The sequence below is a fragment of the Calonectris borealis genome, chromosome 11 (genome assembly GCF_964195595.1).
Source record: "Calonectris borealis chromosome 11, bCalBor7.hap1.2, whole genome shotgun sequence".
Classification (NCBI taxonomy): Eukaryota; Metazoa; Chordata; class Aves; order Procellariiformes; family Procellariidae; genus Calonectris; species Calonectris borealis.
Genome location: NC_134322.1, coordinates 11,755,059 through 11,779,837, shown reverse-complemented (window position 1 = coordinate 11,779,837; position 24,779 = coordinate 11,755,059). Strand labels below are relative to the sequence as shown.

Below are 24,779 nucleotides of genomic sequence, written 5' to 3'. Positions count from 1 at the left end.
ATTTTGCATATGTCACGTGCTGCTTTTACCTTATGCTAAATTAGAGATGTGAAATCAAGCAAGTTAGTGATACCTCTAACATATCTAATTGGTAGAGTTTACCTTCACTAAATGTTATAGGTATAATTTTAAGAGTTCCTACAATGATTGAACTTGATATGCATGGTCATGACATCTGTGACACAGATCAAATAAGGTCAAATTGAAATAGATACAAAATTGGTATTTTAATGCAGTTTTGTGTCCCCAAAATGTTTACTATTTACTACATTTGGATTTCTGTCATTATGGATTTCAAATCAGCTTTTTTTTTTTTTTTGGCTTCATATATTTGGGAGCACCTGAGAAACCATTTCTTCTGAACTTCTGAAAACTTCTATTTCAGTCTTTTCCATGAAAAAAGTTATAAATCTCTTTTGTTCTATTTTTGTTTTAAGAACTTTGTTTTTAGGCAGAAAAAGAACAAAGTAAATGCTGTAGAATTTTTAAGTTATTGTAAATAATTCACCACATTCCTTGGAACCATGTGACATGAGAAGCTTTTAGAATTTATAGCCATGATTGTAGCACATGGAAAATTTGCAAATGCAAACAAAGTAATTAGGAAGCTGTTAAAATTTCCAGAGCATTTCACAGGGAACAAAATGATCTTCAACACTTGCCCTTTTAGTTTAACCCATTTGTAGCGTACAATGGACTTTACAACTTTTCCACCAGATTTTGTCCTTCAGTTTCTAAGAATCGCTTACTGTTGTTCGTGAATTATGCGTAAATGAATCAAATGTAGACAGGAGTATTCGGTATGTTTTATTGATCTGTACCTTTTAGTATAAATAATTATACTTCAATAACTGTTAGAGACGATCTAAAGCTATAGTTCAGTATTAAAAACATAGATGATTAATAGCAGTGTGTAACTTCTATAAAGGACAAAATTAAAAAATTGTTTACGTTCGAAGTCTGAAAACAGCTTAAGAGTACTGTATAACATCTGTATTTGTACACTTCTGCATACTAGCTCTTAACCATAATTGGTTAACAGCTGCTTATGAAAATTATGGAAAACAGTGGTATAAATTTATCTGCCATGTTAAATTTAAATGTTAAGAAAGGTGTTAGCAGGAAAGCACAGAAAATGTTTAAGATGGAAGCGGGTAGAAACGAAGAATTCTTTTTATATAATAAACTTTACGTAAAGACACTACTGTATAAGGTTTGTTCAAATATAGCTTTTTCTGCACATGCAACTCAGAAATGATCAAATCACCTTCCCACGCAGGCAGCTGAACTTGCATGTGTGTTAGAATGATGAATTTGTAGAATAGATGCAACAATGTATAGTTAAAATGAGTCTGAGAAAATGCTGGTCTGTAAGTAACTTCTCAGCATCTAGAAAAATGTTTCAGTTTGAGTACTGCAGATAATCCAGTCTGAAATATTCCTGGGCTTCTGATATTGATGGTTGAAAGCCTGAAAAGCTGTCTGAAGTCTCAAGACTGAAGCTTTTGCATGTTTATGCGTTTTTACTTGCCAAGTATACTACAGACATGTAAAATAAAGACAGACAAGTTACCATGTTAAAAACAGGCAAACTCAGGTAGCATGTTTTCCATTTACTGGAGATCTCTTTTGTTCGAAATCTTTTGGTAAGCACATGAAGTGGTGTGAGGTCTGTTCCCCCTGCCTCCCCCCCACAATTGAAGCTGAAGTTTACTCATATATTTAAATATTTCTTATAGATGCCTTCCAGGATGTCAGATTTGTCAGCAACTTGTCAGGTAAGAGTTCTTTGTAATTACAATATTTATGAATTTTTTTTTCCATTAAATAAGCACTTTCATAATAGGGTTTTAAAAAGTTTTGATCAATATTGCAGATGACAAGTTGATGAAAGGTTAGATATAAAACAAATATAACTAATGAATAAAGAACTGTTTGCAATACGTAGATCACAGATTTATAAATGTTATATAAATTATTTGGCTTCAAAGAGTCAATTTTCTATGTCCTTGACTACTCAATTTCTTCTGGCCTCCAACTTGCTATCTCAGTGAGCTTCAATATTTTGCATAATAATTATGTATTGTAATTAATTCTTGCTATAAATATTTATGGCAACAAGGCTTGCTTTGGAAAAGAGGTTTATATAATATTTGGAATCTTTGCTTTCTAAATCTGATGTATCTCTGTTATAGATAAAAGAAGTTCTTCTCTCTTGTCTTCTAATAATAGTATTTATGCAAGTATTCTAAATGATATGGTTGGGTGCAGGTGCTGTTGTGGCCGCTTGGTCAGACAACATGCTTGTTTTACTGCAAGTCTTGCTATGAAATACTCCGATGTGAAGCTGGGTGAAAACTATAATCAGGAAATAGAAGAATGGTCAGTGGAAAAACATACGGAACAGACCTCTACTGATGCTTATGGTGTCATCAACTTTCAAGGTGGCTCTCATTCTTACAGGGCTAAGGCATGTATGACGTTTTCTTTTTTTCTTACTCTCAACATGTTGATAGAGATGGTGGATGCATCATTTAATTTTTGAAATTGAAGGCTGAAAACAATGTCACCCATATTGTGACAAACCAGTGCCCTTTACTATTCTAGTATTTTTTTATTGTGATCTGAATTCTTTCTACCTTCCATTTTTTAATTTATTTTTCATAACAAAAGTTGCTCGGATCTATCAGAATTAGTTGTATTCATGTACAGGCTTACCTTTAAATTGCAAATGGTGGTAAGAATTCATAATCACTTCAGTAAAACATTACATTAAGAATTCAGTGTCACTGTTTCAGACTTCATGAAAATACAGCTTACTCATCTGTGCTGCTTGCTTACTCCCTACTGTTAAAATTTTTATAGGACGTGTTAAGTAACATCTGCTATCTTAACCCTTTATTCATAATTCTCAAACTCTGAAAAATCATTTAAAATGATTGACAGATGTGGAATATGCTTCTTTAGCAGATTCGTTCAAAATTATTAAAGCATAATTGTACTGATCAGAATAAGTAAGTTTTGGGGGGTGTGTGTTAGTTAAAAAGAAGCATGTCAATAAATTGAAATTTTGGAAACCAACTCAATTCACAAGTGCACTTGTATTGGAGAGGCTAGAAAACTGGAAATTCTGACATATTCTCCATAACCATTTTGTAAAGCATATTAGTTGCGGTAGAAATTATTTAATGCTCGTGCAGTTATAGGCTGCAAGGGGTTCTGATACAGTGTGGCTCCTATGGCCAAACTGAAGTGCTTATATAAGGGAGCTGTGTTATTTATGCAGCTGGCGGAGCCCCCAAGGAGAGTCCAGTGCTCTAGGTGAGATCATCTCTGTGGAGAGAAGGGCTCTTAGCAGAATTCTTTCGTGTTGGTAATAGCAGCCTATGTGTTCCTTTGTACGCTTAGTATAGCTTAAAATTGCTGCAAATCCTTTTCTAGGAGTACAGAAATAGCAAGCTGCCTGTACTCATTTCTGTGCTTACTTCAGCAGAGTGCTAGTGGGGTTGCTAAAACCATTTTATTGGAATAGTGATGTTTTTTTAGTTAGAACTTGATTCAGGTACGGCTTATTGAACAGCTTGTATTAAAGATGCAGCAGTATTTTTAACTGATCAGCCATCTACTTAATCTTATGCTGTTAAACATAGCATGTTAAAAAGCTGCTAGTTTTAAAGTTTTCTGTTAAAGAATGTAGCTTTCCTTCCCACCAGGAATAGGGAAGGAAAAGCAAGCAACTGTCTTTCTGTAAAACTTTTCACAAGAGACATGCAAGCTGTCCCCAGTAGATGGCAGAACTTTTATAAATATTTCTGAATTTCATCTAGTTTAGAGATCATCCAATGCTTTCATAAAGACTCCTTTTTCTAGGTCACTGTGCCAGTAGGATGGAATAACATAATCTTTCTATAGTCATTCCCTTTCCAAAACTCGCTTTCAAAACTGTTAACTGTCTTGTCCTTAATTCTGGAGGACATAAAGTAAGTTCATTTATTGCATCTGCCTTGTTTTCAGAAAGTGAATTACATTTTCCATAGCCAGGAATAGGATAATATATCCTGAAGTACATCCTGGTTCTTCTTTTTACTCATTGATTCTGTGGTGATTTCTTTTAAGAACCTTTAACTCTTCTTGTGCCTGCAGTATGTGCGATTGTCATATGACACTAAGCCTGAAGCTATTCTGCAACTTATGCTAAAAGAATGGCAGATGGAGTTGCCGAAGCTTGTTATATCTGTACACGGGGGCATGCAGAAATTTGAACTTCACCCACGCATCAAACAGTTGCTTGGCAAAGGTCTTATTAAAGCTGCAGTAACAACAGGAGCCTGGATTATAACTGGAGGAGTGAACACAGGTAAAGAAGTACCAATGAATGTGCACCGTTAACTGGATTATGGTTTATAAGAGCCAGAAGATTTAATGGATGCATAACTTCATCTTAAAGCAAAGTAAATTTGAGTGAGTTTGGTCAAGTGAAATTAAAATAATACATTTTGAATATGTGTATTTGGAAGTGGGCTGCTGTTTTGCAAAAGAGAAATGGTCTTGCAAAGAGAAATAACACAAAGGTGGAGGGTTTTGGTTTTTTGGGCTTTTTTGGTTTGGTTTTGGGTTTTTTTTTGTTTTTGAAACTGCAAGAGGAGCAAATTAATGCAATTAAAACAAGTAATGTACTGAAAACTTTTTCGTTCGTACTAGGCTAATGTTTATTTTGTGTAATTACTGATACATAGTACTTTGTTTCCTTCTAGTAGATGTAGTATGGTGCCTTTTGTTTGGTGTTGTGTCGAATAAGTTCCCAGATCCCTAAAGGCCCAGTTAACTAATGAAACAGTTGTATTTCTCAATAAGATGCGACCTTCAATACACTGAAATCTTTTTGTGCACAAACAGGTGTTGCAAAACATGTTGGTGATGCTCTAAGAGAACATGCTTCCAGATCATCTCGAAAGATTTGCACTATTGGGATTGCTCCGTGGGGAGTGATTGAAAACAGAAATGACCTTGTTGGAAGAGATGTAAGGATAAATTACCTAATTGAAATAATGATTTACCTGACTTATTTTTTTACAAATCTGCTCAAATGTGTTGTTTTCACTTGCTTTGCATCATTGGAATACTTGCTTTAATATGAAGACACATTGGCATCTGTGACTTATGCAAGATCATTAGTGTAAACAAGTTGCAAAATGCAAATGCACTAGAGGAGGAGCGTGTTCTCAAGTACTTAATCTTTTTTTCCCCCCCTACTGATATTACTGAATCAAATAACAAAAGTGCTAAAGTATTACAGAGAATTCACATTTACAGAGGACGATAAGTTGATGCAGTCTTCAATGCTACTGTTTGCTAGAGCAGTCACAAGTTTTCCCCAAACACACCTTTTCAAAGGATCTTTTCTCTATTATCCTTCAGAACAGAATTCTTTTGTGATATAGTTACCTGCTTTCCTGCACAAAGTTAAGAGCTACAGCTGTTGGTGTATCCTGATGCAAGCATGCTTATATGTGTCAGTGCTTCTTGTTGAGGCACCAATTCTTGTGTCTAGACAAAAAGTTAAGTTTCACAGAAACAAATTTGAATCTTTATAAGTAAAAGACATTGTTGTGTGCTTATACTTAGGTGGTTGCTCCATATCAAACCTTGTTAAACCCATTAAGTAAACTAAACGTCCTAAATAACCTCCATTCCCATTTCATTCTGGTGGATGATGGAACAGTTGGAAAGTATGGAGCAGAAGTTAAATTGCGGAGAGAACTGGAAAAAACTATTAATTTGCAACGGATCCATGCAAGTAAGTAATTCTGATACCTGAGGGCTGAGTGTTACTATGCTTTAATGAAAAATGTACTTGCACCAAACATCTGAAGGAGAAAGTAGAAAAATCAATCTTTTGTTTATGGTTCAAGTCTGAGTGATTATTTTGCGAATTTCAACTGCTCCTTTGGACCCTAGATATTGCTAATAGATTTAGGATTTCTCTGGGACCAGAGAGGAGGGTTCTTTTGAATAAAGTTGTCAATTTTGCTTTGGTAAAGCAAATGTACGTCACTTAAGCTATTAGTATATTGTTAGGCCTTACTGGTCTGATTGATTCATGGTTTTGACACTGATCACTTGCAGTTTCACAATAGGGCAACTGAATTTGTAAAACATCATCTGTGTTTGTGCAAAGAAGCCAGGACTTCTTTTAGTGTTTTCCCGGTTATGGAGCAACACGTGTGTGTGTTTTCTCTTCTAGGAATGCTTTTGCAACTCCTGTCAGTAGAGGATTTCCATGTAACTATGTTCAAATTGTATACGTGTTGTCATCATTGGAAACTATTTGTGGGGAAGGTAGAAGGGGAGTTCCCTAAAGAAAAAATGTTCACCTTTCTGCATTAGTTCAGGAGTATTTCTGTGAAGAATCTCTTCTGATTTGTAGACTGTGTTCCATTGTATCAGCTTCTTTGCGGTGCTTTCCCCCCAGCCCAAAGTACAAATAGTGCTTGAAACTGTGCATTAGCAATAGTTAAAATGTCTGGCAGGCAGCATTTTAATATTTATTCAACAGCAGGGACATACTTGATTTATTAAATATGTAAAATCAATCTTAGCATTTCCTATACACTTACAACATTGTCTGGTTTTTATTACTTATTTGCAACTTTATAGGAATTGGCCAAGGTGTGCCTGTGGTGGCACTTGTATTCGAAGGTGGCCCCAACGTCATACTCACAGTTTTAGACTTCCTTCAAGAAAGTCCTCCTGTGCCGGTGGTAGTATGTGAAGGAACTGGTAGAGCTGCAGACATATTGGCATATGTTCACAAGCAAACAGAGGAGGGAGGGTAAGTCCTCGCACTGCTAGCCAACTATCAGTCATACATAGATGGGTTTTGAGACCATTCCTTGATGAATTTGTGCAAGAGCTTTTTCTGTGGAAAGACAAAGGCTAAAGGCGGAGAGTGTAATCTTGCCTGTGATGCAGCTTTCCAGGCTGGCTGCAATAATAGCTCTGAGTAAAGACCAAGACTTCTTTTCTAGTTCTAGGTTCCTCCCACACACCTTGTACCAGTTGCACCAAATTCTGTCACGTATGCTTGCTTTAGCAATATTTACAAAAAGAATAGGAAAAGTGTACGCACCTATATCTTAAATTAAGGGAAACATCTCGTGTGTAACTTCAGTTATGTGCAGTAATTCTGTTACACCGTTGTAACTAGAGGATCCAGCTCTCAGTTTAAATGCTCTGTGTGCTTCAACTTCAAATTTTAACTAAGCCACAGTAACTTAAGTGATAAATGTGACTGTTCTTAAGTGTACACAACAGAGTTTTGCTCAACAGAAGTCAGAGCTGACCAGACCTTCCAGAGATGTGAGAATAACATAGAGAATAGCATGTTACCAAACTGCCTGAAAATATCGCTTGACTACCTTGAATGGAAATATTTTCATGCAGTTAGCTGTTGCATAGTAGTAACTTTTCTTGAAAAGGGGTCAGGAAGAGTTTCTATATTGTTTCTTCTGAGTAGTCTTAAAACTGAACTTTTTACACGCTTCTGTTTAGTGTAGAAAACACTTGTCTGTTTTAAGTGTGGTTTCAAATAATAAAAGGGATGTGCTTGGGCTCCACAATACTTGGTGATTTCTAGTTAGTTGTCAGACTTGCGTAAATCCTTAAACATATTGGGTCCTTGTTGCAGGGACTGCCTCAGAACCAGGAGGCAGGGATCTAACGTAGCAGTAAACCAAACAGCGTTGTCCATAGTAAGATCAGAAGCAGGTCTTATTCAGAGGGGTGAGTACTTAGTATTTTGTGTCAAAATCTTTTAGTTGAGAGTATCTTGGAACTAGATATGGGAAGGAAAGGGAGAGAAGCTGAGTTACTTTCAGGAGGCAGTAGTAGAAAGTTGTAGATTAAGCAACCTATACTTCTCTCTAAAGGCTACCCAAGATTTTGCCACTGAAACAGTAATAAGTTTATAGATAGCAGGACTTTGAATGGACAAGTTGAAACTAATTAAATGCATTGTTGTTCTTACTGATCATGTATAACAATGTGTTTTCCTGTTTGTTTGTTTCAATCTCAGGAATGTTCCTGAGGGTGCTGAGCCTGAAATCATTTCCACCATCAAAAAGACATTTAACTTTGGTCAAAGTGAAGCAGTTCATTTGTTTCAGACACTGCTGGAATGCATGAAAAAGAAAGAACTTGTAAGTAGATCATAAAAATTTTTTATGCAAGGTGTGTGCATTTGTGGATATAATATTAAATTGTATCTCAGTGTTGTATATGATCAAGAGTCATTTCAAAAATCCTTTCTGGACAGAGTGGATCTTCCAGTTATAAAAGATAGTCAAATGCAGTTTTCGTGTGTACTTTATCTCATGGCCAAGAGAGACAATTCTTGTGATTATTTCTGGTAGCCTGAGTTTGTCGTTGTTTGCAAGCCTATATGTTTTCAGATGACAGGATTCTGATTTGTTTATAGTATGTATGTATTTTGTGTTTGGGTTACTGTCCTTTTTTCTTGTGTTGATTTTTGAAAACCTTGGGACTTTTTTGCTTTTCTTTGGTCTTTTAATTGTGACTGTACTAACAGAGGTCTACTATCACTGCATGCTTAAAGCAAAAGCACTTTATAGAGCTTTGTATGTAGCATGAGTTCAGGTACTGGTGTCTCATTTGGACATCGTATCATACTGTTCTAAGGTTTAAAATTGTCATATTTGGCTAAACATGTTTGCTGGCAGGTTAATCTCGTAATCTAGAATGAACTGGAGGCTAATCTCGTAATCTAGAATGAACTGGAGGCGTAAACAGAATACTGTGTGGTGTTTATAGACCATAGAGAATTGTAATCAAAGCGGGAAAAGAAGTTCAAATTGATTGAAGAGCGTAAAAGGTTTCTGCTATGCTTATTCTCATGAAAGATTGTCTTGTGTGGCATCCAGTTAGGAAAACAATACAGAGTGCACACTAAAGGTAGGTTTAAATTGAGCATAGGCTTAAATTGCATCGAAGATAAGGTGACTTTTTAATGTATTTCAATTCGTGACATAAAAGACTGGAGCTAAACACCTTTGCCTGAAAATAACTTTAAAATATGTTTACCCTATTTTACCATTTTGGACAGATTACAGTTTTTCATATTGGGTCAGACGAACATCAGGACATTGATGTTGCAATACTTACAGCATTGTTAAAAGGTGAGACTTTTAATTTTAAGAGCATTTGGAATCCCCAGGTATTGTTGTTTAGTGTTAATATGATGGATTATTTATGAAATACTATAATCTGTAGCAATCTTAATTATTTGCTTAAAAACTAATCTACTATGTTTTCTCATTGTATAATACGATAATGTGTCATAAATGATGAAATATATAGTATAACTTTGTGGCGGATTGCTTGATCTGGCTTTTTTAGGAAGAAAGAATGTTTATTATCTTATATTTTAATTGAGTTTAAATTTTTTTCATTGTTTTTTCTTCTTAAGGCACGAATGCATCTGCATTTGACCAGCTTGTTCTTACACTTGCGTGGGATAGAGTTGACATAGCCAAAAATCACGTTTTTGTTTATGGGCAGCAATGGCTGGTATGTAATGGTCTGGATTGAGCAGAATGATATTTTCTAAGAGAGAAGCTCAACTTACTGTAAAGAATGAATCTTTTGACTTTTGTAGAGTGAGACTTTAGAATACTGACACATTTATTTTGAGGACAGTAATTTTTGCATGCTGCGTAGTCTTACAGCTGCTTTGTTATTGTGTAGTTGAAAATGGTCCAAAAATTTTAGAAATGTGCTAAGTGCTCTTAATAACTAGAGGAGAAAAGACATTGCAAAAGGTGGAAGCTGAATTCATGTTAGTCAGATGCTCTTTCTTCCTTGCAGCTGCATGGTCATACGAAGTTCTTAAGCATCTAGTAAAATGCATATATTTAACTACTGTTGGTAGCACTGCAGTGTCTTTTGAGGGGGGAGGACAAAATGTCTGTTTCTTGTACTCTATGAATTAGTTTGAAAACTACATTGTGGATCTTGCCTTTTTCCCATATTGCTGTAAAAATTAAACACAATCTTACATGAGTGTGCAGTCAAAAGTACATAATGTAAGGCTTCTTGATAGCAATGATGGTTCTGAGCATTTGTCTTTGAAGCAAATTGTGCTTTAAACGCTTTATGACTTTGTGTTTCATCCAATGTCAACCTATGAGAACAGCTTAACTATGTTAAATCAAATGTCTACTTAGTCCTGTGTACTGTGTCAGTAAGAGATACCTGTGGAAGAGTATAAGACTTGCTGATTAAGTCTTCAGAACATTCTCTCACCCTGTAATTGTGTGAAGTTCAGGTGAGTTTCTGAACCAAGGGTTCAGACGTCTTTGTATTTGCAGACGTATAAGGTTTCCCCAGCCCTGTAAATGAATGAGGTTGATAGGTAATCTAAGTACACTTACTTTTGTGATGCCCTGTTTTACTGGTTCTCTCCAGGCTCTACCTTGTTACTTATTTGTTGTAGGTTGGCTCTCTGGAGCAGGCTATGTTAGATGCCCTTGTGATGGATAGAGTTGCATTTGTGAAACTTCTGATTGAAAATGGAGTAAGCATGCACAAATTTCTTACAATTCCCAGGCTGGAAGAACTTTATAACACAGTAAGTGAATGATTGCTTTTTAAGCTACTTTTAGAACAGCTTTTTAGTTGCTCAGCGTGTTGTATACTGGGTCATGTGCACCAGTCTGAAGGCCATGGGGTGTCGATAGGGTAGGCTTCCTGGCGGGAGGTTAGAGTTGAGAAGTGCCTGCTGTCTGGCGGCTTTGTAGTGCCACAGCTGCTTTCTGGCTCTTCAGAAGTGATACCAGAAATAGTTTGTCAGCAGGATGTTCATCTGTGTCTAATGTTGGGAATAGATACTAAAGCGAAAATTGCAGCCTTGTTGTGGAACGTATGAAATGTGTAAACCACAGTGGGGAAGAGAACAAGAGAAAGTCAGGTGGGTGAAACTGTGCACAAAATAGGAGGTCTATAGATAGTATTGTTAGAGCTTCATAAGATGAATTCTGTTTATAGCAGTTAATATTATCATAATAGTTGTAAAAATAGTTTATTTTGTGAACATGCATAATTATAAATATTTCTTACAAAAAATTTTGTTGCCATAGGTGTTGATTTAAGAATTTTAAAGTAGTTTTGTATAACACTAAGTATCTAATGGGACAAACCAAAAAACTTTCTGCCAAAAGGTACCCTAATGTGAGTAGTACACAAATATGACCTAGGCTTACGTTAACGTTCTCATTATCTGCTTTTGACAAAAAAAGAAAAAAAGAAGGAATTCTTTAGCTAATAAAAGCTCTGTAAAGGAGCCCATGTGATCAGGTTTTGTTATTTGTTTTGGGTGGTGGGGTTTTTTTTTTGGTTTGTTAATTAACCTTTTATGGTGTTGCTTTTACACACTTGATGTGCTTTTGATTGAGTTCTGTATGGGCGCTAGGGTAACCATACGTCTAAAAGTGTAACAGTTCATGCACTCACAAGAAATCAGAGAAGGAAGAAAAATCCACTGTGGTAAAAAGAGGGGATGTTCAGACTAAAGATTTAAGAAGTGAGGGAGCTTTTACTAGGGATCCTGCAATACTGTAAACACGAATATCAGTCTGTGTGCGTTGCTGTAAATTAAAATGTTTATTTGTTAAAACTTGTCTCTATAATATTATATTTTAATAATATAAAAAACCCATAGTGCTGCTGTTTGCATTCTGGGTTTTTTTTCTCTCCTTTTTGGACAAACTGTGGGTGTATTAATTATGTCGCAAATTAAAACAGAAGTAAAATGAAACAAAAAAGGAAATAGTCTATAGCTAATATGGTAGTTTGAAATATTTGCATTTATTTGATGGCTACTGTTTGTTTAAAAACTAGGGATTTTTTTTTTTTTGAGCCAACATGCAAAAATATTTGGTTTCTACTGTAATCTTCGCATGTTGTCATTGCACGCTAATGTCTCATTTCAAATTTTTCCCACCTCTTTTCTTTATAAAGAAACAAGGCCCAACTAACCCAACACTCTTTCATCTTGTTCGGGATGTCAAACAGGTATGCTGTAAATGTAAAAATCTGTCAAAGTAGCAGTGTTAGTTTTTTGATGATTTCTTATGTTTGACTGTCGATTTAATCTTAGGTTTATTAATGAGGTTTTATTGTAAATAATAAGCTACTTCTGCAGTCATTCTGTTGTTTCCAATACTTGCTGTTGTATGCTTAGTGCCCTGCTGCCAGAAAGATGTTAAACCCGATGAGTGTTGTCTTTTACATCTTATTTGTGATTGTTTTGCTTTTTGGGGGGATTGAAAGCTGATACTCCCAGCTAGGAGGAATTTGGGCTGTTAAAACAACAGACAAAAATCAGTCCACATCCCCCCTCTCCCCCCCCGCAACAGCATGATCATCTGCCCTGATAGGGGAGATCATACACAAAATAAGCTATAACCTTGTCTTTTTTGAAACTGATAAACATTGAGCCGTGTAAATGATTTTTTTTAATCATGAAAGGTTTAATTTGTTTTTTATTTAGAGCTGTGATGTGACATGTAGAAACACTCTAAGCAAGTTTAAGATTGTAATTTGAAAAACTAAAAATACCTTTTGTATTCCTAGGGAAATCTTCCTCCAGGATATAAAATCAACCTGATTGATGTGGGGCTGGTTATTGAATATCTGATGGGAGGAACCTATAGATGCACCTATACAAGAAAACGCTTTAGAGCTATATACAATAGTCTCAGTGGGAACAATCGGGTATGTGGCAGTTGGATAACAGGACATGCTGATTCATATGTTCTCAATTAAAAAAACCCTATGTATTTTGGAGGAAAATTGGATCCATATTGTTTTGTTCTTCTTGTCAATGGACTGGTTCTTTTAAAGGCAATAGTAAGGCCTGTAAGGGCAGCTGGTAGCTGTTTTGGGATTGAGGACAAACAAAAGGTGTTTTGTTCTCCTGCTCCTTATTCTAGCACATCTAAATTCCTTCTCTGTTATTCCCTCTTTTCCTACTCATGGGGGAAGAATGGGCACTAAACATGCAGATTCACCAGGGCTTGGGATGCAGATATCTTAGCTTCTTGTAAAGTAACAAGTGTAACTGCCTACTTTGTGACTTAAAAAACCAAAACAAACAAACAAAAACAACAACAACAAAACAAAACAAAAAAAAGCAACAAAAAACTTGTTAAATATCCAGTGAAAATTCTGGTTGTTGCTGTTATGTAAGTTCACCACTGTTTCAGTAGCAAAGTAGCTGTTTAATTGCTCACCTAAAGCTGTTTAACTGCTCAACTAAGTATCTAGCTATAAACAGATGATTTTGTAACGCATGGTAGGTAAGAGTAAAGAAACCAAACCGAACCCCTTCCTCTTATTCTTGTTACAGCGATCTGGGCGAAATCCTTCAAATACTACTCCTCAGATTTGTAAAAGCCATGAGTCTTTTGGTAACAGGGCAGACAAGAAAGAAAAAATGCGCCATAATCACTTCATCAAAACAGCACAGCCATACAAACCAAAGGTACAGATGTGTGAGGGGAACATGGTGGGGTTTATTTTAAGTAGTTAAGAGTGGAGAACCTGGTTGAAATCCGGCTGCCACTGAGGCGTGAGTAGCAGTTTTACTGACTTTGGTAAAGCTGGAATTTCAGCCTTGCTTTTGTACTTGTTTATAAACTGTCTAGCATGTTTACAGGATTTTGTAAAGAGTGTTTAACTTTCTGTATAGTAGTCTTCTGGATAAGGTTTGATATGTTAGGGAGCAAAAAGCTTATCTTTGGCACAGTTCTAGCAATGGGGGCTTTGTAGACAGAGCAAAATTTGGCCATGTCTCTCCATGAGTTTCCTCATTTGTATGTAGGTGTATTAGTTATGCTTTTCTTTTGATCTATGAATCAAAGTAATTCAGTCTCCCAGTTATTAAAATGAATTGGACTCAACTGAAGTTTTTGAACAAAAGTACCAGCTGCTTTTCAAGTCTTCAGAAATTCATTTTTCTTTTTATAATTATATATAATTTGATATTGGAACACTCAGCATTTTATTTCAAGTTATGTAATGACCAAGTTTAGGGATTTAAAATGTAATTTTCTGATTTTATTTTAAAGATTGACACTGGTGCAGAAGAGGGAAAAAAGAAAAGAACCAAAGATGAAATAGTAGACATAGATGATCCTGAAACGCGACGTTTTGCTTATCCTCTCAACGAGCTGTTACTTTGGGCGGTGTTAATGAAGAGACAGAAGATGGCCCTCTTCTTCTGGCAGCATGGGGAGGAGTCCATGGCGAAAGCCTTAGTTGCTTGCAAAGTGTATCGTTCAATGGCATATGAAGCAAAACAAAGTGACCTTGTTGATGATACTTCAGAAGAACTGAAACAGTATTCTAAGTAAACTACATTTATATAGTTAAAGATCTTTTCTTGAAATTTACAGTAAAAGTAGTGAGCTATATATGAACAAAACCTGAACTGTTCTATTGGCACACTTGAAGACAATTCCTTTTTGCAAAAAGGGTTGAGTGGCACTCTAGTAGAAGTTTTATATTAGATACTGCTCTCTTAAGAGCTGTTACAAGTCATGATTTATAGTTAAATTAAAATGACACTGAATGTGCCATTTACTTACTTCCATGTAATTTCCTTGCATGTTTTAACAGCTCTTTGTAGCCTGCATATGTTTTTAATAGAAGTCACAGATTCACATGTTGTAGTTACAAATTACTGTACGGTATATCTGTACAGAAGGGACAGGTAATAGTCCCTTCAAGTTGTGCTGCTGGGAATTTTATTGTACAAGAAATATTTGACCTAAACTCAAGGTCATTTCTATAGATACTGAATTTTGTTTTGTTGGGTTTTCTTCGTTCTAGTGAGTTTGGTCAACTGGCAGTTGAATTGTTAGAACAGTCCTTCCGACAAGATGAAACCATGGCAATGAAATTACTAACCTATGAGCTTAAAAATTGGAGCAACTCAACTTGTCTGAAGCTAGCAGTGTCATCAAGGCTTCGTCCATTTGTAGCACATACTTGTACACAGATGTTGTTATCAGATATGTGGATGGGAAGGCTGAACATGAGGAAGAATTCATGGTACAAAGTAAGCATTGTCGCAGTTTATTGGTATAAAAAGGATCAACGGAATTTATGTTTAAATGGAAGGAAAGCACGTGTTTAAATGCTGTTAGTATAAAGCTTTCACAACTATAGCTTATGTTAATAAATCCTGTAAAACAGTCTCCTATAACATAATCAAAACTGCAAGTATTTATTGTTAACTCTTCTTTTGACACTCTATTATCTTTTCAAATAAGGTACAGAAATATAGAAGGCAAAAACCAGGCAAGTAGCCTTTAATCAGAGGCTTAAAGAGATCATGTAAATACTAATCCACTACTAAAAACATAGTGGTAAAAAACCTTAACAGACAGAAAACCCGCCGTAAGAATATACTTTCATGCTTTTTGGCTTTTTACAGACAATACGTAAGACTTGATGTAGAAAAGCTTTGTGTTATATTCTATTTTGGAGGAAGAAATTGAGCAAAAGCAGGGCACAGAATGAAACAAGGGCAGGCAAATTGGGGATAGGTTTTCCGATGATGCCCTTTGTGGTATAGAACAATTGAACCAAAATGGGAGTTTCATATTTCTTTGAGATGGTGTACCAAAATCTTACTGCTGCTAGGAATATAATGAAATAAAACTTTCCTACAAAATATCTACAAGCATCGTTTAACTTGTGACCTACTAAAATCCTCTTTGATAACTGATTAACCATTTTCTTGCTTGCTTTGTAACAGGCTCATGACAATAAATAGCTTTGACTTATTCTCTTCATTCATACCTTAGCTCATTTTTCTACCATAGGTTAAAAAAAAAACCCAAAACAAACACCTCCTCCACCCCACGAAGAAAACCCCACCACAACCTCAACTCATATATGCTTTTAAAATACACCTTGACAGTACACAGTTTCAAAGTTTCTTGGAGTGGATTAAAGATTAGAGTGTAAACAGAACATTTCTGGATCTTCAGGCTTGGAGTACATTCTTTCTAGTGGCTTTTAGTTTTGGAATTTTTTGATTCTTCCCCTTTCCTGTATCTTTAAGTCAAGGAACACTCTGTATATGTGATATTAGCCTCTTAAGTGTGTATATAAGTAATAACAACTAATTATTTTCTGCGGTTTTTTTTCCCCTCAATAACAAGCAAGTGAAATTTGGATAATACATTTTCAGAGGATATTCTGTGTGTTGGTGTATTCTGATACTTTAATGTACCTGTGAACTATTTGCACTTAGTCTTCATCTTTTCCAGGTGATACTGAGTATTTTACTCCCTCCTGCTATACTGCTGTTGGAATATAAGACCAAGGCTGAAATGTCACATATTCCTCAATCTCAAGATGCACATCAAATGGCAATGGATGACAGTGAAAACAACTTCCAGAATGCAGCAGATGAAATACCTATGGTAATGTGAGGCAGGGGGAGATATTAAAAATAATATTTCTAACTTAAAATAATTACATTTTTAAATTAAAGCAAGAGTTAAAATGAGTGTCTAAAAGCATGTATTTCTGTATGTGAAGTTAACAGTCCTTTCATTTTAGGAGGTGTTTAAAGAAGTAAGGATCTTGGACAGTACTTCAGAAAAGCATGATATGGAGACTCCAGCAAAACCTAAAAGACTTCCAATTACGCAGAAATTTTATGCATTTTATCATGCACCAATTGTGAAGTTTTGGTTTAATACGGTGAGTTTTCTGTGTAATGTGTATTTTATTTGAAAATCTGATGCGGATTTTTGGGTTCTTTTCCCAACATGTAGCTCTGTGACCTGAATCAAAGTTTAAGCACTTTTTAAAAAAGCAAACAAAAGAACCCTTACCTTGCTAAGATGGAAATGAGAAGTACTTGATTTTGAAAAACTGCATATGCACATGCAGTACTCCGTGGTTTGGTTTCTTTTTAAGTTCATGATGTTGGCTTTGAGAAATACGTTGGGTTTGGTTGTTTGTTTATTTGTTTGTTTTAAGCTAAGAGAGTAATTAGCATGAACATTTTTATTCTGGCCTGAGTAATTAATTTCATCAGTTGCTAGCAGGAATTCTGTAATAATTTATTAGGCTAAAGTGTTCATGCACAGCTTTGTTTAAATTACTGTAACAGAAACTTTGTATTAAAGGAAAAATAGCTCTAATAAGAACAAAACTTTGCTAATAATAAATAGCTTATTACACCTATTTTTCCTCTTCTAAGAAGAAAATGTTTGTATCCTCTTGTAAATAATAACTTCTCTGCTTAAAGAGGTAAATATAGTACTGTAATCCTACTTGAAGCTTTTATTGCATACCACATCAAAAGATTCCATGCATATCTATAAAGAACCCTTCAGTAATTATATGTATAATTTTCATTGCTTTTTTTAGTTGGCATACTTGGGATTCCTCATGCTCTACACATTTGTGGTTCTTGTAAAAATGGAAGAGTTGCCGTCCGTTCAAGAGTGGATTGTTATTGCTTACATTTTCACATCAGCAATTGAGAAAATTCGTGAGGTATGCCTGTAACAATCTGGGATTTTAGTTTTCTTTGTCAATTAAAACTATGCTTTAAACTGTGTTTATGAACAACAGAACCTAAGAAACTTCAAGCATCAGAGTACATGATGTAATACAAAGCTTTATCTTAAACTTTGATATAGGCTGCTAGTTTCAATACCAGTGTTTCTTGGCCTACTGCTTGGACTTAGTTTGCTTTTCTTCAGTTTCCAATGGGGAAGAGATGGAGGCCTATTAAAAGGAGGTGGGTTTTTTCCTCCTAAATTTCAAGGAACTAAATTGGCAATGACATCCTTGTCTCTTTTTTTTTTTGTAAAAATCCCCACCCCCCTGAGTTTGTGGTGGGTTTGTTTTTTGGTTTTTTTTCTGTAACTCACTGTATACAAGTTGTAATGAAATAAACAACCTTATTTTTCTGAGGAGTGAAATGTGTATTTATATGTGTCAGTCAAACTCTAACACTATGCTATGACTGAGATGACAAAACAAAAAAAACTTTATCAAGACAGGATAGCTATCAAAACTACAACGTTGCTGGTCAGCAAGAGACTTTTGAGAAGTTCTATAAGAATTTTTAAATGAGAGAGAAAAAGTTAGTTCATTAACCTGGTACCTCAGGCCTAACTGAAGGGGCAGAAAGTAGGTCTCATTTTTGTAACAGTAACTGCCTCAAAAGAAAAAAAACAACACCAAAAAAACCTCAAAACCAAAATTCCTTCATAAATTGTTCAGACAGAAGGAAACATACATCTTCCTTGTCCTTGTTGTGAAGCTGACACAGTTAAACACTGGTTTTGATTCCTCAGTGTAAAACAGTTATCCATTTGAATAGATATTTTAGTTTTGCAAGTATAAAAATGTTACTGACTCATATATTTCAATGTTGGTCAATGTGCAATAAATGTGAGCAGATCTGACTTATTTTTATTGCAGATTTTTATGTCAGAGGCTGGGAAGATTAATCAGAAGATTAAAGTGTGGTTCAGTGATTACTTCAATATCAGTGACACAGTTGCCATTGTCACTTTCTTCATCGGGTTTGCATTAAGATTTGGAGCAAAGGGGAGTTTCGGTGAAAACACTTACAGGGAAAATTATGTCTTTGTTGCTGGAAGAATAACATACTGTCTCAATATAATTTTTTGGTATGTGCGATTACTGGATTTTCTAGCTGTAAATCAACAGGCTGGCCCTTATGTTATGATGATTGGGAAAATGGTAAGTACTACTTTTGTTACTGTTTTTTTTTCCCCAACTGAAATATGTTTTCCTTGCTGCATCCATTTACAAATTTTCTCAAAGTTTTATTTAGAAAAAGGTTGCTTATCCTGGTGTAATATGTCAACAACTTGGTGTGCAGAATTAGCTAGCTGGAATATAATTTAATGTGTTTCAAAACAAGCACTGATTAGAAGGCTTCCTTTATTATGGAGCTTTCTCTGTCACATACCTGTAAAGAGCTGGCAAATCTTCCTTCTCTGGTCTGTTTTGTTCTTACGTGTCAGAGACTTGAATGAATATGACGATGCCTTTTTCTTGATTCATCTAACATTGCATCCCTTTTAGATCTGAGATTTATTTATAGTCTTGATTTTCTTGCCTTTGTGCTCTCTAGTGCAAGACTTTAACTTGTTTTGTGTCCTAAAGCACCTTCCTATTTTGTGCTGTGGAAAAGTGGGAATAGATTGTGGCTCTGTTCTTGTCTTCTCTCACACAAAAAATATTAAAACTGTTTAAATTTACAAATAAATAACTTAGCTTTACTGTCAGTGAGCTATTCTAAATGTTAAAAAAGATTTTAAGGCTTGAGAATGGTATATACGGAGGTGGAAGGGGCGTTTGTTTTTCTTCCCCCTATAAAATGGTTCCTACAACGTTGAACCCTGTCATTCCTTAAAAATTGAGGGCATCAAGTTGCTCATTTCTCACTTTGATTTCTTGCAAGAGGCATAGGTTCTGTATTTCAGCCCTTGGAAAACTACCTCTGTGTTTCGTGCAGCTATTGAGTGCATTTAGGAAGGAATGTTTCTCTTTATCAGCTGCTGCTCATCCATATAATAGGTATTTGAGTTACAAAGGAAATACTCTCAGTTGCCTTTGGTTGAGAATACTAAATGTCCTAAGAAAGGATAGGAAAAAAACACATTTTTTACAGGGTTTGTTATTTAACAAAATTTTCTGACTGAAATATAAGTGTCCTAGACTCTTTTTCTTATATAATACATAGAATTCATCAAGCTTACACTGTCGCTGTAAAAGTGTTTAAAGTTGTGAAATCATACTATGACCTTGTGGATTAACTGACTTTTTTGTGTTAATAGGTGGCCAACATGTTTTACATTGTGGTGATTATGGCACTTGTACTACTTAGTTTTGGTGTTCCCAGGAAGGCAATATTGTATCCTGATGAGGCACCGTCTTGGACTCTAGCTAGAGATATTGTGTTTCATCCATACTGGATGATTTTTGGTGAAGTGTATGCCTATGAAATTGATGGTAAGACACTGCAATTTTGAAGCAAGGAGAAAACTTACTCTGATAAGATCTTCTCAAGGTCTTATGAAATTCTAATTTTATGAAATTGTTGATACTGATTCTGTTCATTGGATTATCTCCTCTTTGTGGGTTGCAGCTGTGTAACTTCCTGACTTGACTTTTTCATTGTTGTTTGTAAAGCTTGAATGGCTTAGAATGAAAACTCTACTTAATCACAATTTCTCACAAGGCTATTCCTAGCAAGATTTTGGAATTTTCCCGCACAGCTGTCATGCCAAAATTTTGGCTGTGGTGGTGTATTATGCTTTTTTTTAATCCGGTGATATGATCATACCATATGATACGAACATAGTATTAACCAGAAACTTTGTCTCCTGTATTTTTCTGCCATATTCCTAAATGCATGGAGACATTTTGAATTGCAGAACCAGTGCATGATAGTTGGTTGTTGCGATCTTTCTAAGTGATCTTTTTTTTTTCCCTGTCCATACCTGCTGGGAGTTCCAAAAGTACGTATTTTCTCTGTCTCTCTTTTTCCCAACACAGTATGTGCAAATAATTCTGATGAAAAAGTTGCTCATCTCTGCGGCCCAGGAACATGGTTGACCCCGTTTCTTCAAGCTGTCTACCTCTTTGTACAGTACATAATTATGGTTAATCTCCTTATTGCATTTTTCAAGTAAGTATATGGATAATTGTTAATTTTTGCTAGTCCTTTGATAAGTTTCTGTTTCACTGCAGTAAGGTGACAAGATAAGAAGAACTGATGCCAGTTCAAAGCAATCCCATTTGCGGGAAGTATTTTCAGGTTCTAAGGCTGGTCTTGGTCTCCTCCTCACTGCAAGCCTGTGACTAAGTAGGAAGTGTGTGATGTGACGGGTATGTGTCACATCTATGAGGCCAGGGGAATTGGAAGTTTAAGAGAATTTGAAAGCATTTTGTAACTTCTCTTCATCAGAAAAAGACCAGAATTGTTTCTGCATCTGTATATTGACTGTTGTTCCTAAATTCGTTTAACATTCTCTAGTTGGTTGAGTTGAATTGTAGTAGAGTAAATTGTCTTTTACAGTTCTCTGCAAGTGTTTGATTTATGGGAATAAGCAGTGCACTAACACTTAAGAATGGCAGAATGCAGAATTAACGTGGTCTGATATAAAAATCTGGGTTTAGTTAGAAATAATTTTTTTGTTTTGTTTTGTTTGGCAAACTTGAAATTTGATCTCAGTGTAATTTATTTCTGAGGAAAGGGACCGAGATGTTACCAGATGAGAGAATTTTTTAACCCTCTCCTTGCTTTGGATCATGGTGTTTTCTTGAATGTGTTTCCAACTTCCACTAAAATAATTTTGCAGTAAAAGACAAGTATGTGCTTTTGTCTCTTACTTAACTAGCTTCAGAATTCAGGATTGTTATCAAAGTGTTAAAAAAACCAACCAACCAAGAATAAACCAAACACCAACCCCACCCCTTCACCCCGCCCACAAACCCTCCCACCACCCCAAACCAAAAACCACCTTGATCTGTTAATGCTTTTCTGTTCCCTTTCAGCAACGTGTATTTACAAGTCAAGGCAATTTCAAACATTGTGTGGAAGTATCAACGCTATCATTTCATTATGGCCTACCATGAAAAACCTGTTCTGCCTCCACCACTTATTATTCTTAGCCACATGGCTTCCCTGTTCTGTTGTATATGTAAAAGAAGAAAGACAGACAAGACTTCAGATGGGCCAAGTATGAACAGTTATTATCCAAAAAATTGCAGTAACTTTTTTGATATGATTAAAGCAAACTGTCAGAAAAGTGCTATGTTCTTGGTTATAATGTATATTCTCAAGAAAGTCGAAGTAGGTCTTAATTTTCCGTGTTTGTAATATTGAATAAGACACTAATTCTGTTCAAAGTCCCAGTGTTTTTATGAAGGGTATAATGCACAGTCCCTAGAAATCTCCAATCAAACTAACTTATGACAAAAACAAACAAACAAACAAAAAAATTGAGATTAGATTTCCTATTAGTGTTAACGGGGGAAGGATTTTTTTTTCTTTCTGGAAAACTTCTGTTCTTATTGGAAACCCTTTGAAAATTTAAAAAGAAAAAAAAAATGTTCCAGGTAAGGAATCTAGCTTCTGCCTCAAAGAAAAAGGAATTGGAGGGTAGGAGCATAAGGAATGATAATATTGTGCACAGATCGTCTCAGAATTACTATTTTGGTTTTCATTTTAGTGGAAATCTTTGATCTGGAACTTTTTTTTAGCAAGGAGAGAGGAAGGCTCTTAGGTGGCACTGTGGTTTTTTGTTGGTTTTGTTTTTGTTATGTTTTTTATTTTTAACACCCTTTGTAAAGTTGCGGCTATTCGTTTCCAGCACCTGTACTACTTCACTACATATGCATCGTCTTAACTGTTAAATCTCTCTTTAGAACTCTTCCTGACAGAAGAAGATCAAAAGAAACTTCATGATTTTGAAGAGCTGTGTGTTGAGATGTATTTCAATGAAAAGGATGATAAATTTCATTCTGGAAGTGAGGAGAGGATTCGAGTCACATTTGAACGGTAGAATATTTACAAATAAAATTTCTGAATAGAGAAACTTAGAACTGCTGCAAGTTTTTTAAATGTCCTTTAAGGGGGTAAAATGCAGTTCAAGAAAATAAGTATTTATGCAAACTTTAGATGATACCTTTCCATTGCTGTGCAGAAACTAATAATGTGATTGATGCTTCCTGATCTGTAGCAGCGCTCAGTAAGCTGAGACAATTGCATTATTTAGTTTTCTCATGATGTTTTAATAAACTGATAAATTTGAAAAAGTGCTGTAGGCCCTCTATTGATGTCTATGTTAATTCTGTGATTCAGCTACAAATGTTGTATTACAAAACAGTCCACCACTATAGTATATACCATCTTGAAATTTCAGAGTTTTTTTCCTTAAATGGGCAGAAAGAGTTGCAAAGATGTTTCTTTTGCATATTGAGAAAAATACCTTTCATAGCTACTTTATAATTTGATTTTTCTTAGGGTGGAACAAATGTGCATTCAGATAAAGGAAGTTGGTGATCGTGTCAACTACATAAAACGGTCATTACAGTCTTTAGATTCACAGATTGGCCACCTGCAGGATCTCTCTGCTCTAACTGTGGATACTCTGAAAACACTGACTGCGCAGAAAGCCTCAGAAGCCAGCAAGGTTCATAATGAAATCACACGGGAGTTGAGCATTTCAAAACATTTGGCACAAAACCTCATTGAGGATGGCTCTCTAAGATCTTCTGTGTGGAAAAAGCACAGCATTGGAAACGTCTTCGGTTCTTTTCCGCAAGGAGGCCTTGAAAGTAATAATGCTTTACTTTGTAACATTTCCATACGTGATGAAAAAGAAGTCCAACATAGGACAATTGGTCAGGAGTTAGCTCCAGTTCCCCGGAGAGAAGAAATAAACTTTCAAGAGGCAGGTTCCTCAGGCAGTGCCTTATTTTCAAATGCTGTTGCCCCTCCAGAACTTCGCCAACGAATACAGGCTGCAGAGATCTCAAAATCTATTAGTAAAAGTAAAAAATTAGGCAATTCATCCAACAGCATGCCACATGTAACATCCCCAACAGCTAAATTTTTTGTTAGCACTCCATCTCGGCCCAGTTGCAAAAGTCAGCTGGATTCTTCAGCAAAGCATGAAGAGACTGTTTTCTCTAAGGCTACAGAAGGAGATAATAATGTAGAGTTTGGTGCGTTTGTGGGTAAGTATAACAAAGTAGATTCTGAATGTCCTGAAGTCATTATTAGCTGCTCTTATCCTCTTGCTTCTGGCTCTGCTTGCCTTGCTTTCACCCAACCTTGTGTTGAAAATGGAGGATACATTAATTGTGGTTTTATTCATGATGAGAGTGACACTAATGATAACTACAGCTGCAGAGTTGACAAATGTGATCACCAGTCCTCTGTCACCTTATCGAAGAACAACCCCCAAACGAAGTTCTCTTTGTCAACTGGCGACTTGATGTCAACAGTCAACTGTGGCGGCTCACATGGAAAATTGAATATTAAAGATGAACTTTCCAAAAGTCAGCATGTCCATGCAATGGAACTACAAAACCAAGATTTATGTTCTAACATCCTTATGGGACTACTTCATAAACTGTGGACCAAATCTAAGCCACAAGGTTTGACTTACCAAGAATTGTATAGTATTTTGGGTGTATTCCGGTTGCAGGTGACTTTATTCTACCATTTTGCTCTGCTTTTTTTGCTTTTAACATCTCTAATTTCCCTATGTTGCTTGAATTTTTTTTTTTACTTAAATTATCATTTCTTTATAATTCTGTCACATAGACAATATTTTTCTGAAAAACATTAGCCAGTTGTTGAGTATAGCAGTTTTGTGCAATTAGCAGCTCTACAACTTGGTACGGGCATTGTAGACAAACTTTTTGTGACTCATTATAAAGGTCCTACTTTCTCATTGCATAAATTAAAAATATTGTCTATTTCTTGACGTAATTACAGAAGACTTCTTAGGCTGATGGAATCCTGGACAAATATCTTTGTGGTATCTGTGTTAAGCTGAGGGATCCTCCTATACTATGTTTCTAAACACTGTTATAACTGGGATCTTCCACTGTTGCCTAGGCTAATGTATCTTTTGGCAGTTGTTTTGGAAGCTTCCAAAGTCCTTTTTTTAAATACA

General features: G+C 35.6%; 1 protein-coding gene across 1 annotated transcript in view; it reads left to right on the top strand.

Annotated features, from left to right (window-relative positions):
• The window catches only part of TRPM7 (transient receptor potential cation channel subfamily M member 7), a 59,405-nt gene that overhangs the window by 23,190 nt on the left and 11,436 nt on the right, over nt 1-24,779 (top strand). Inside the window, exons 3-26 of the mRNA XM_075159997.1 lie at nt 1,740-1,778; nt 2,272-2,470; nt 4,144-4,357; nt 4,897-5,021; nt 5,626-5,797; nt 6,658-6,832; nt 8,075-8,198; nt 9,122-9,194; nt 9,485-9,585; nt 10,511-10,645; nt 12,034-12,087; nt 12,649-12,789; nt 13,424-13,558; nt 14,145-14,425; nt 14,908-15,136; nt 16,356-16,511; nt 16,651-16,794; nt 17,470-17,598; nt 18,535-18,819; nt 19,923-20,097; nt 20,644-20,776; nt 21,646-21,830; nt 22,519-22,651; nt 23,117-23,832. Of these exons, the coding sequence (XP_075016098.1) occupies nt 1,740-1,778; nt 2,272-2,470; nt 4,144-4,357; nt 4,897-5,021; nt 5,626-5,797; nt 6,658-6,832; nt 8,075-8,198; nt 9,122-9,194; nt 9,485-9,585; nt 10,511-10,645; nt 12,034-12,087; nt 12,649-12,789; nt 13,424-13,558; nt 14,145-14,425; nt 14,908-15,136; nt 16,356-16,511; nt 16,651-16,794; nt 17,470-17,598; nt 18,535-18,819; nt 19,923-20,097; nt 20,644-20,776; nt 21,646-21,830; nt 22,519-22,651; nt 23,117-23,832 (4,253 nt within the window). The remainder of the gene's footprint in view (nt 1-1,739; nt 1,779-2,271; nt 2,471-4,143; nt 4,358-4,896; nt 5,022-5,625; nt 5,798-6,657; nt 6,833-8,074; nt 8,199-9,121; nt 9,195-9,484; nt 9,586-10,510; nt 10,646-12,033; nt 12,088-12,648; nt 12,790-13,423; nt 13,559-14,144; nt 14,426-14,907; nt 15,137-16,355; nt 16,512-16,650; nt 16,795-17,469; nt 17,599-18,534; nt 18,820-19,922; nt 20,098-20,643; nt 20,777-21,645; nt 21,831-22,518; nt 22,652-23,116; nt 23,833-24,779) is intronic.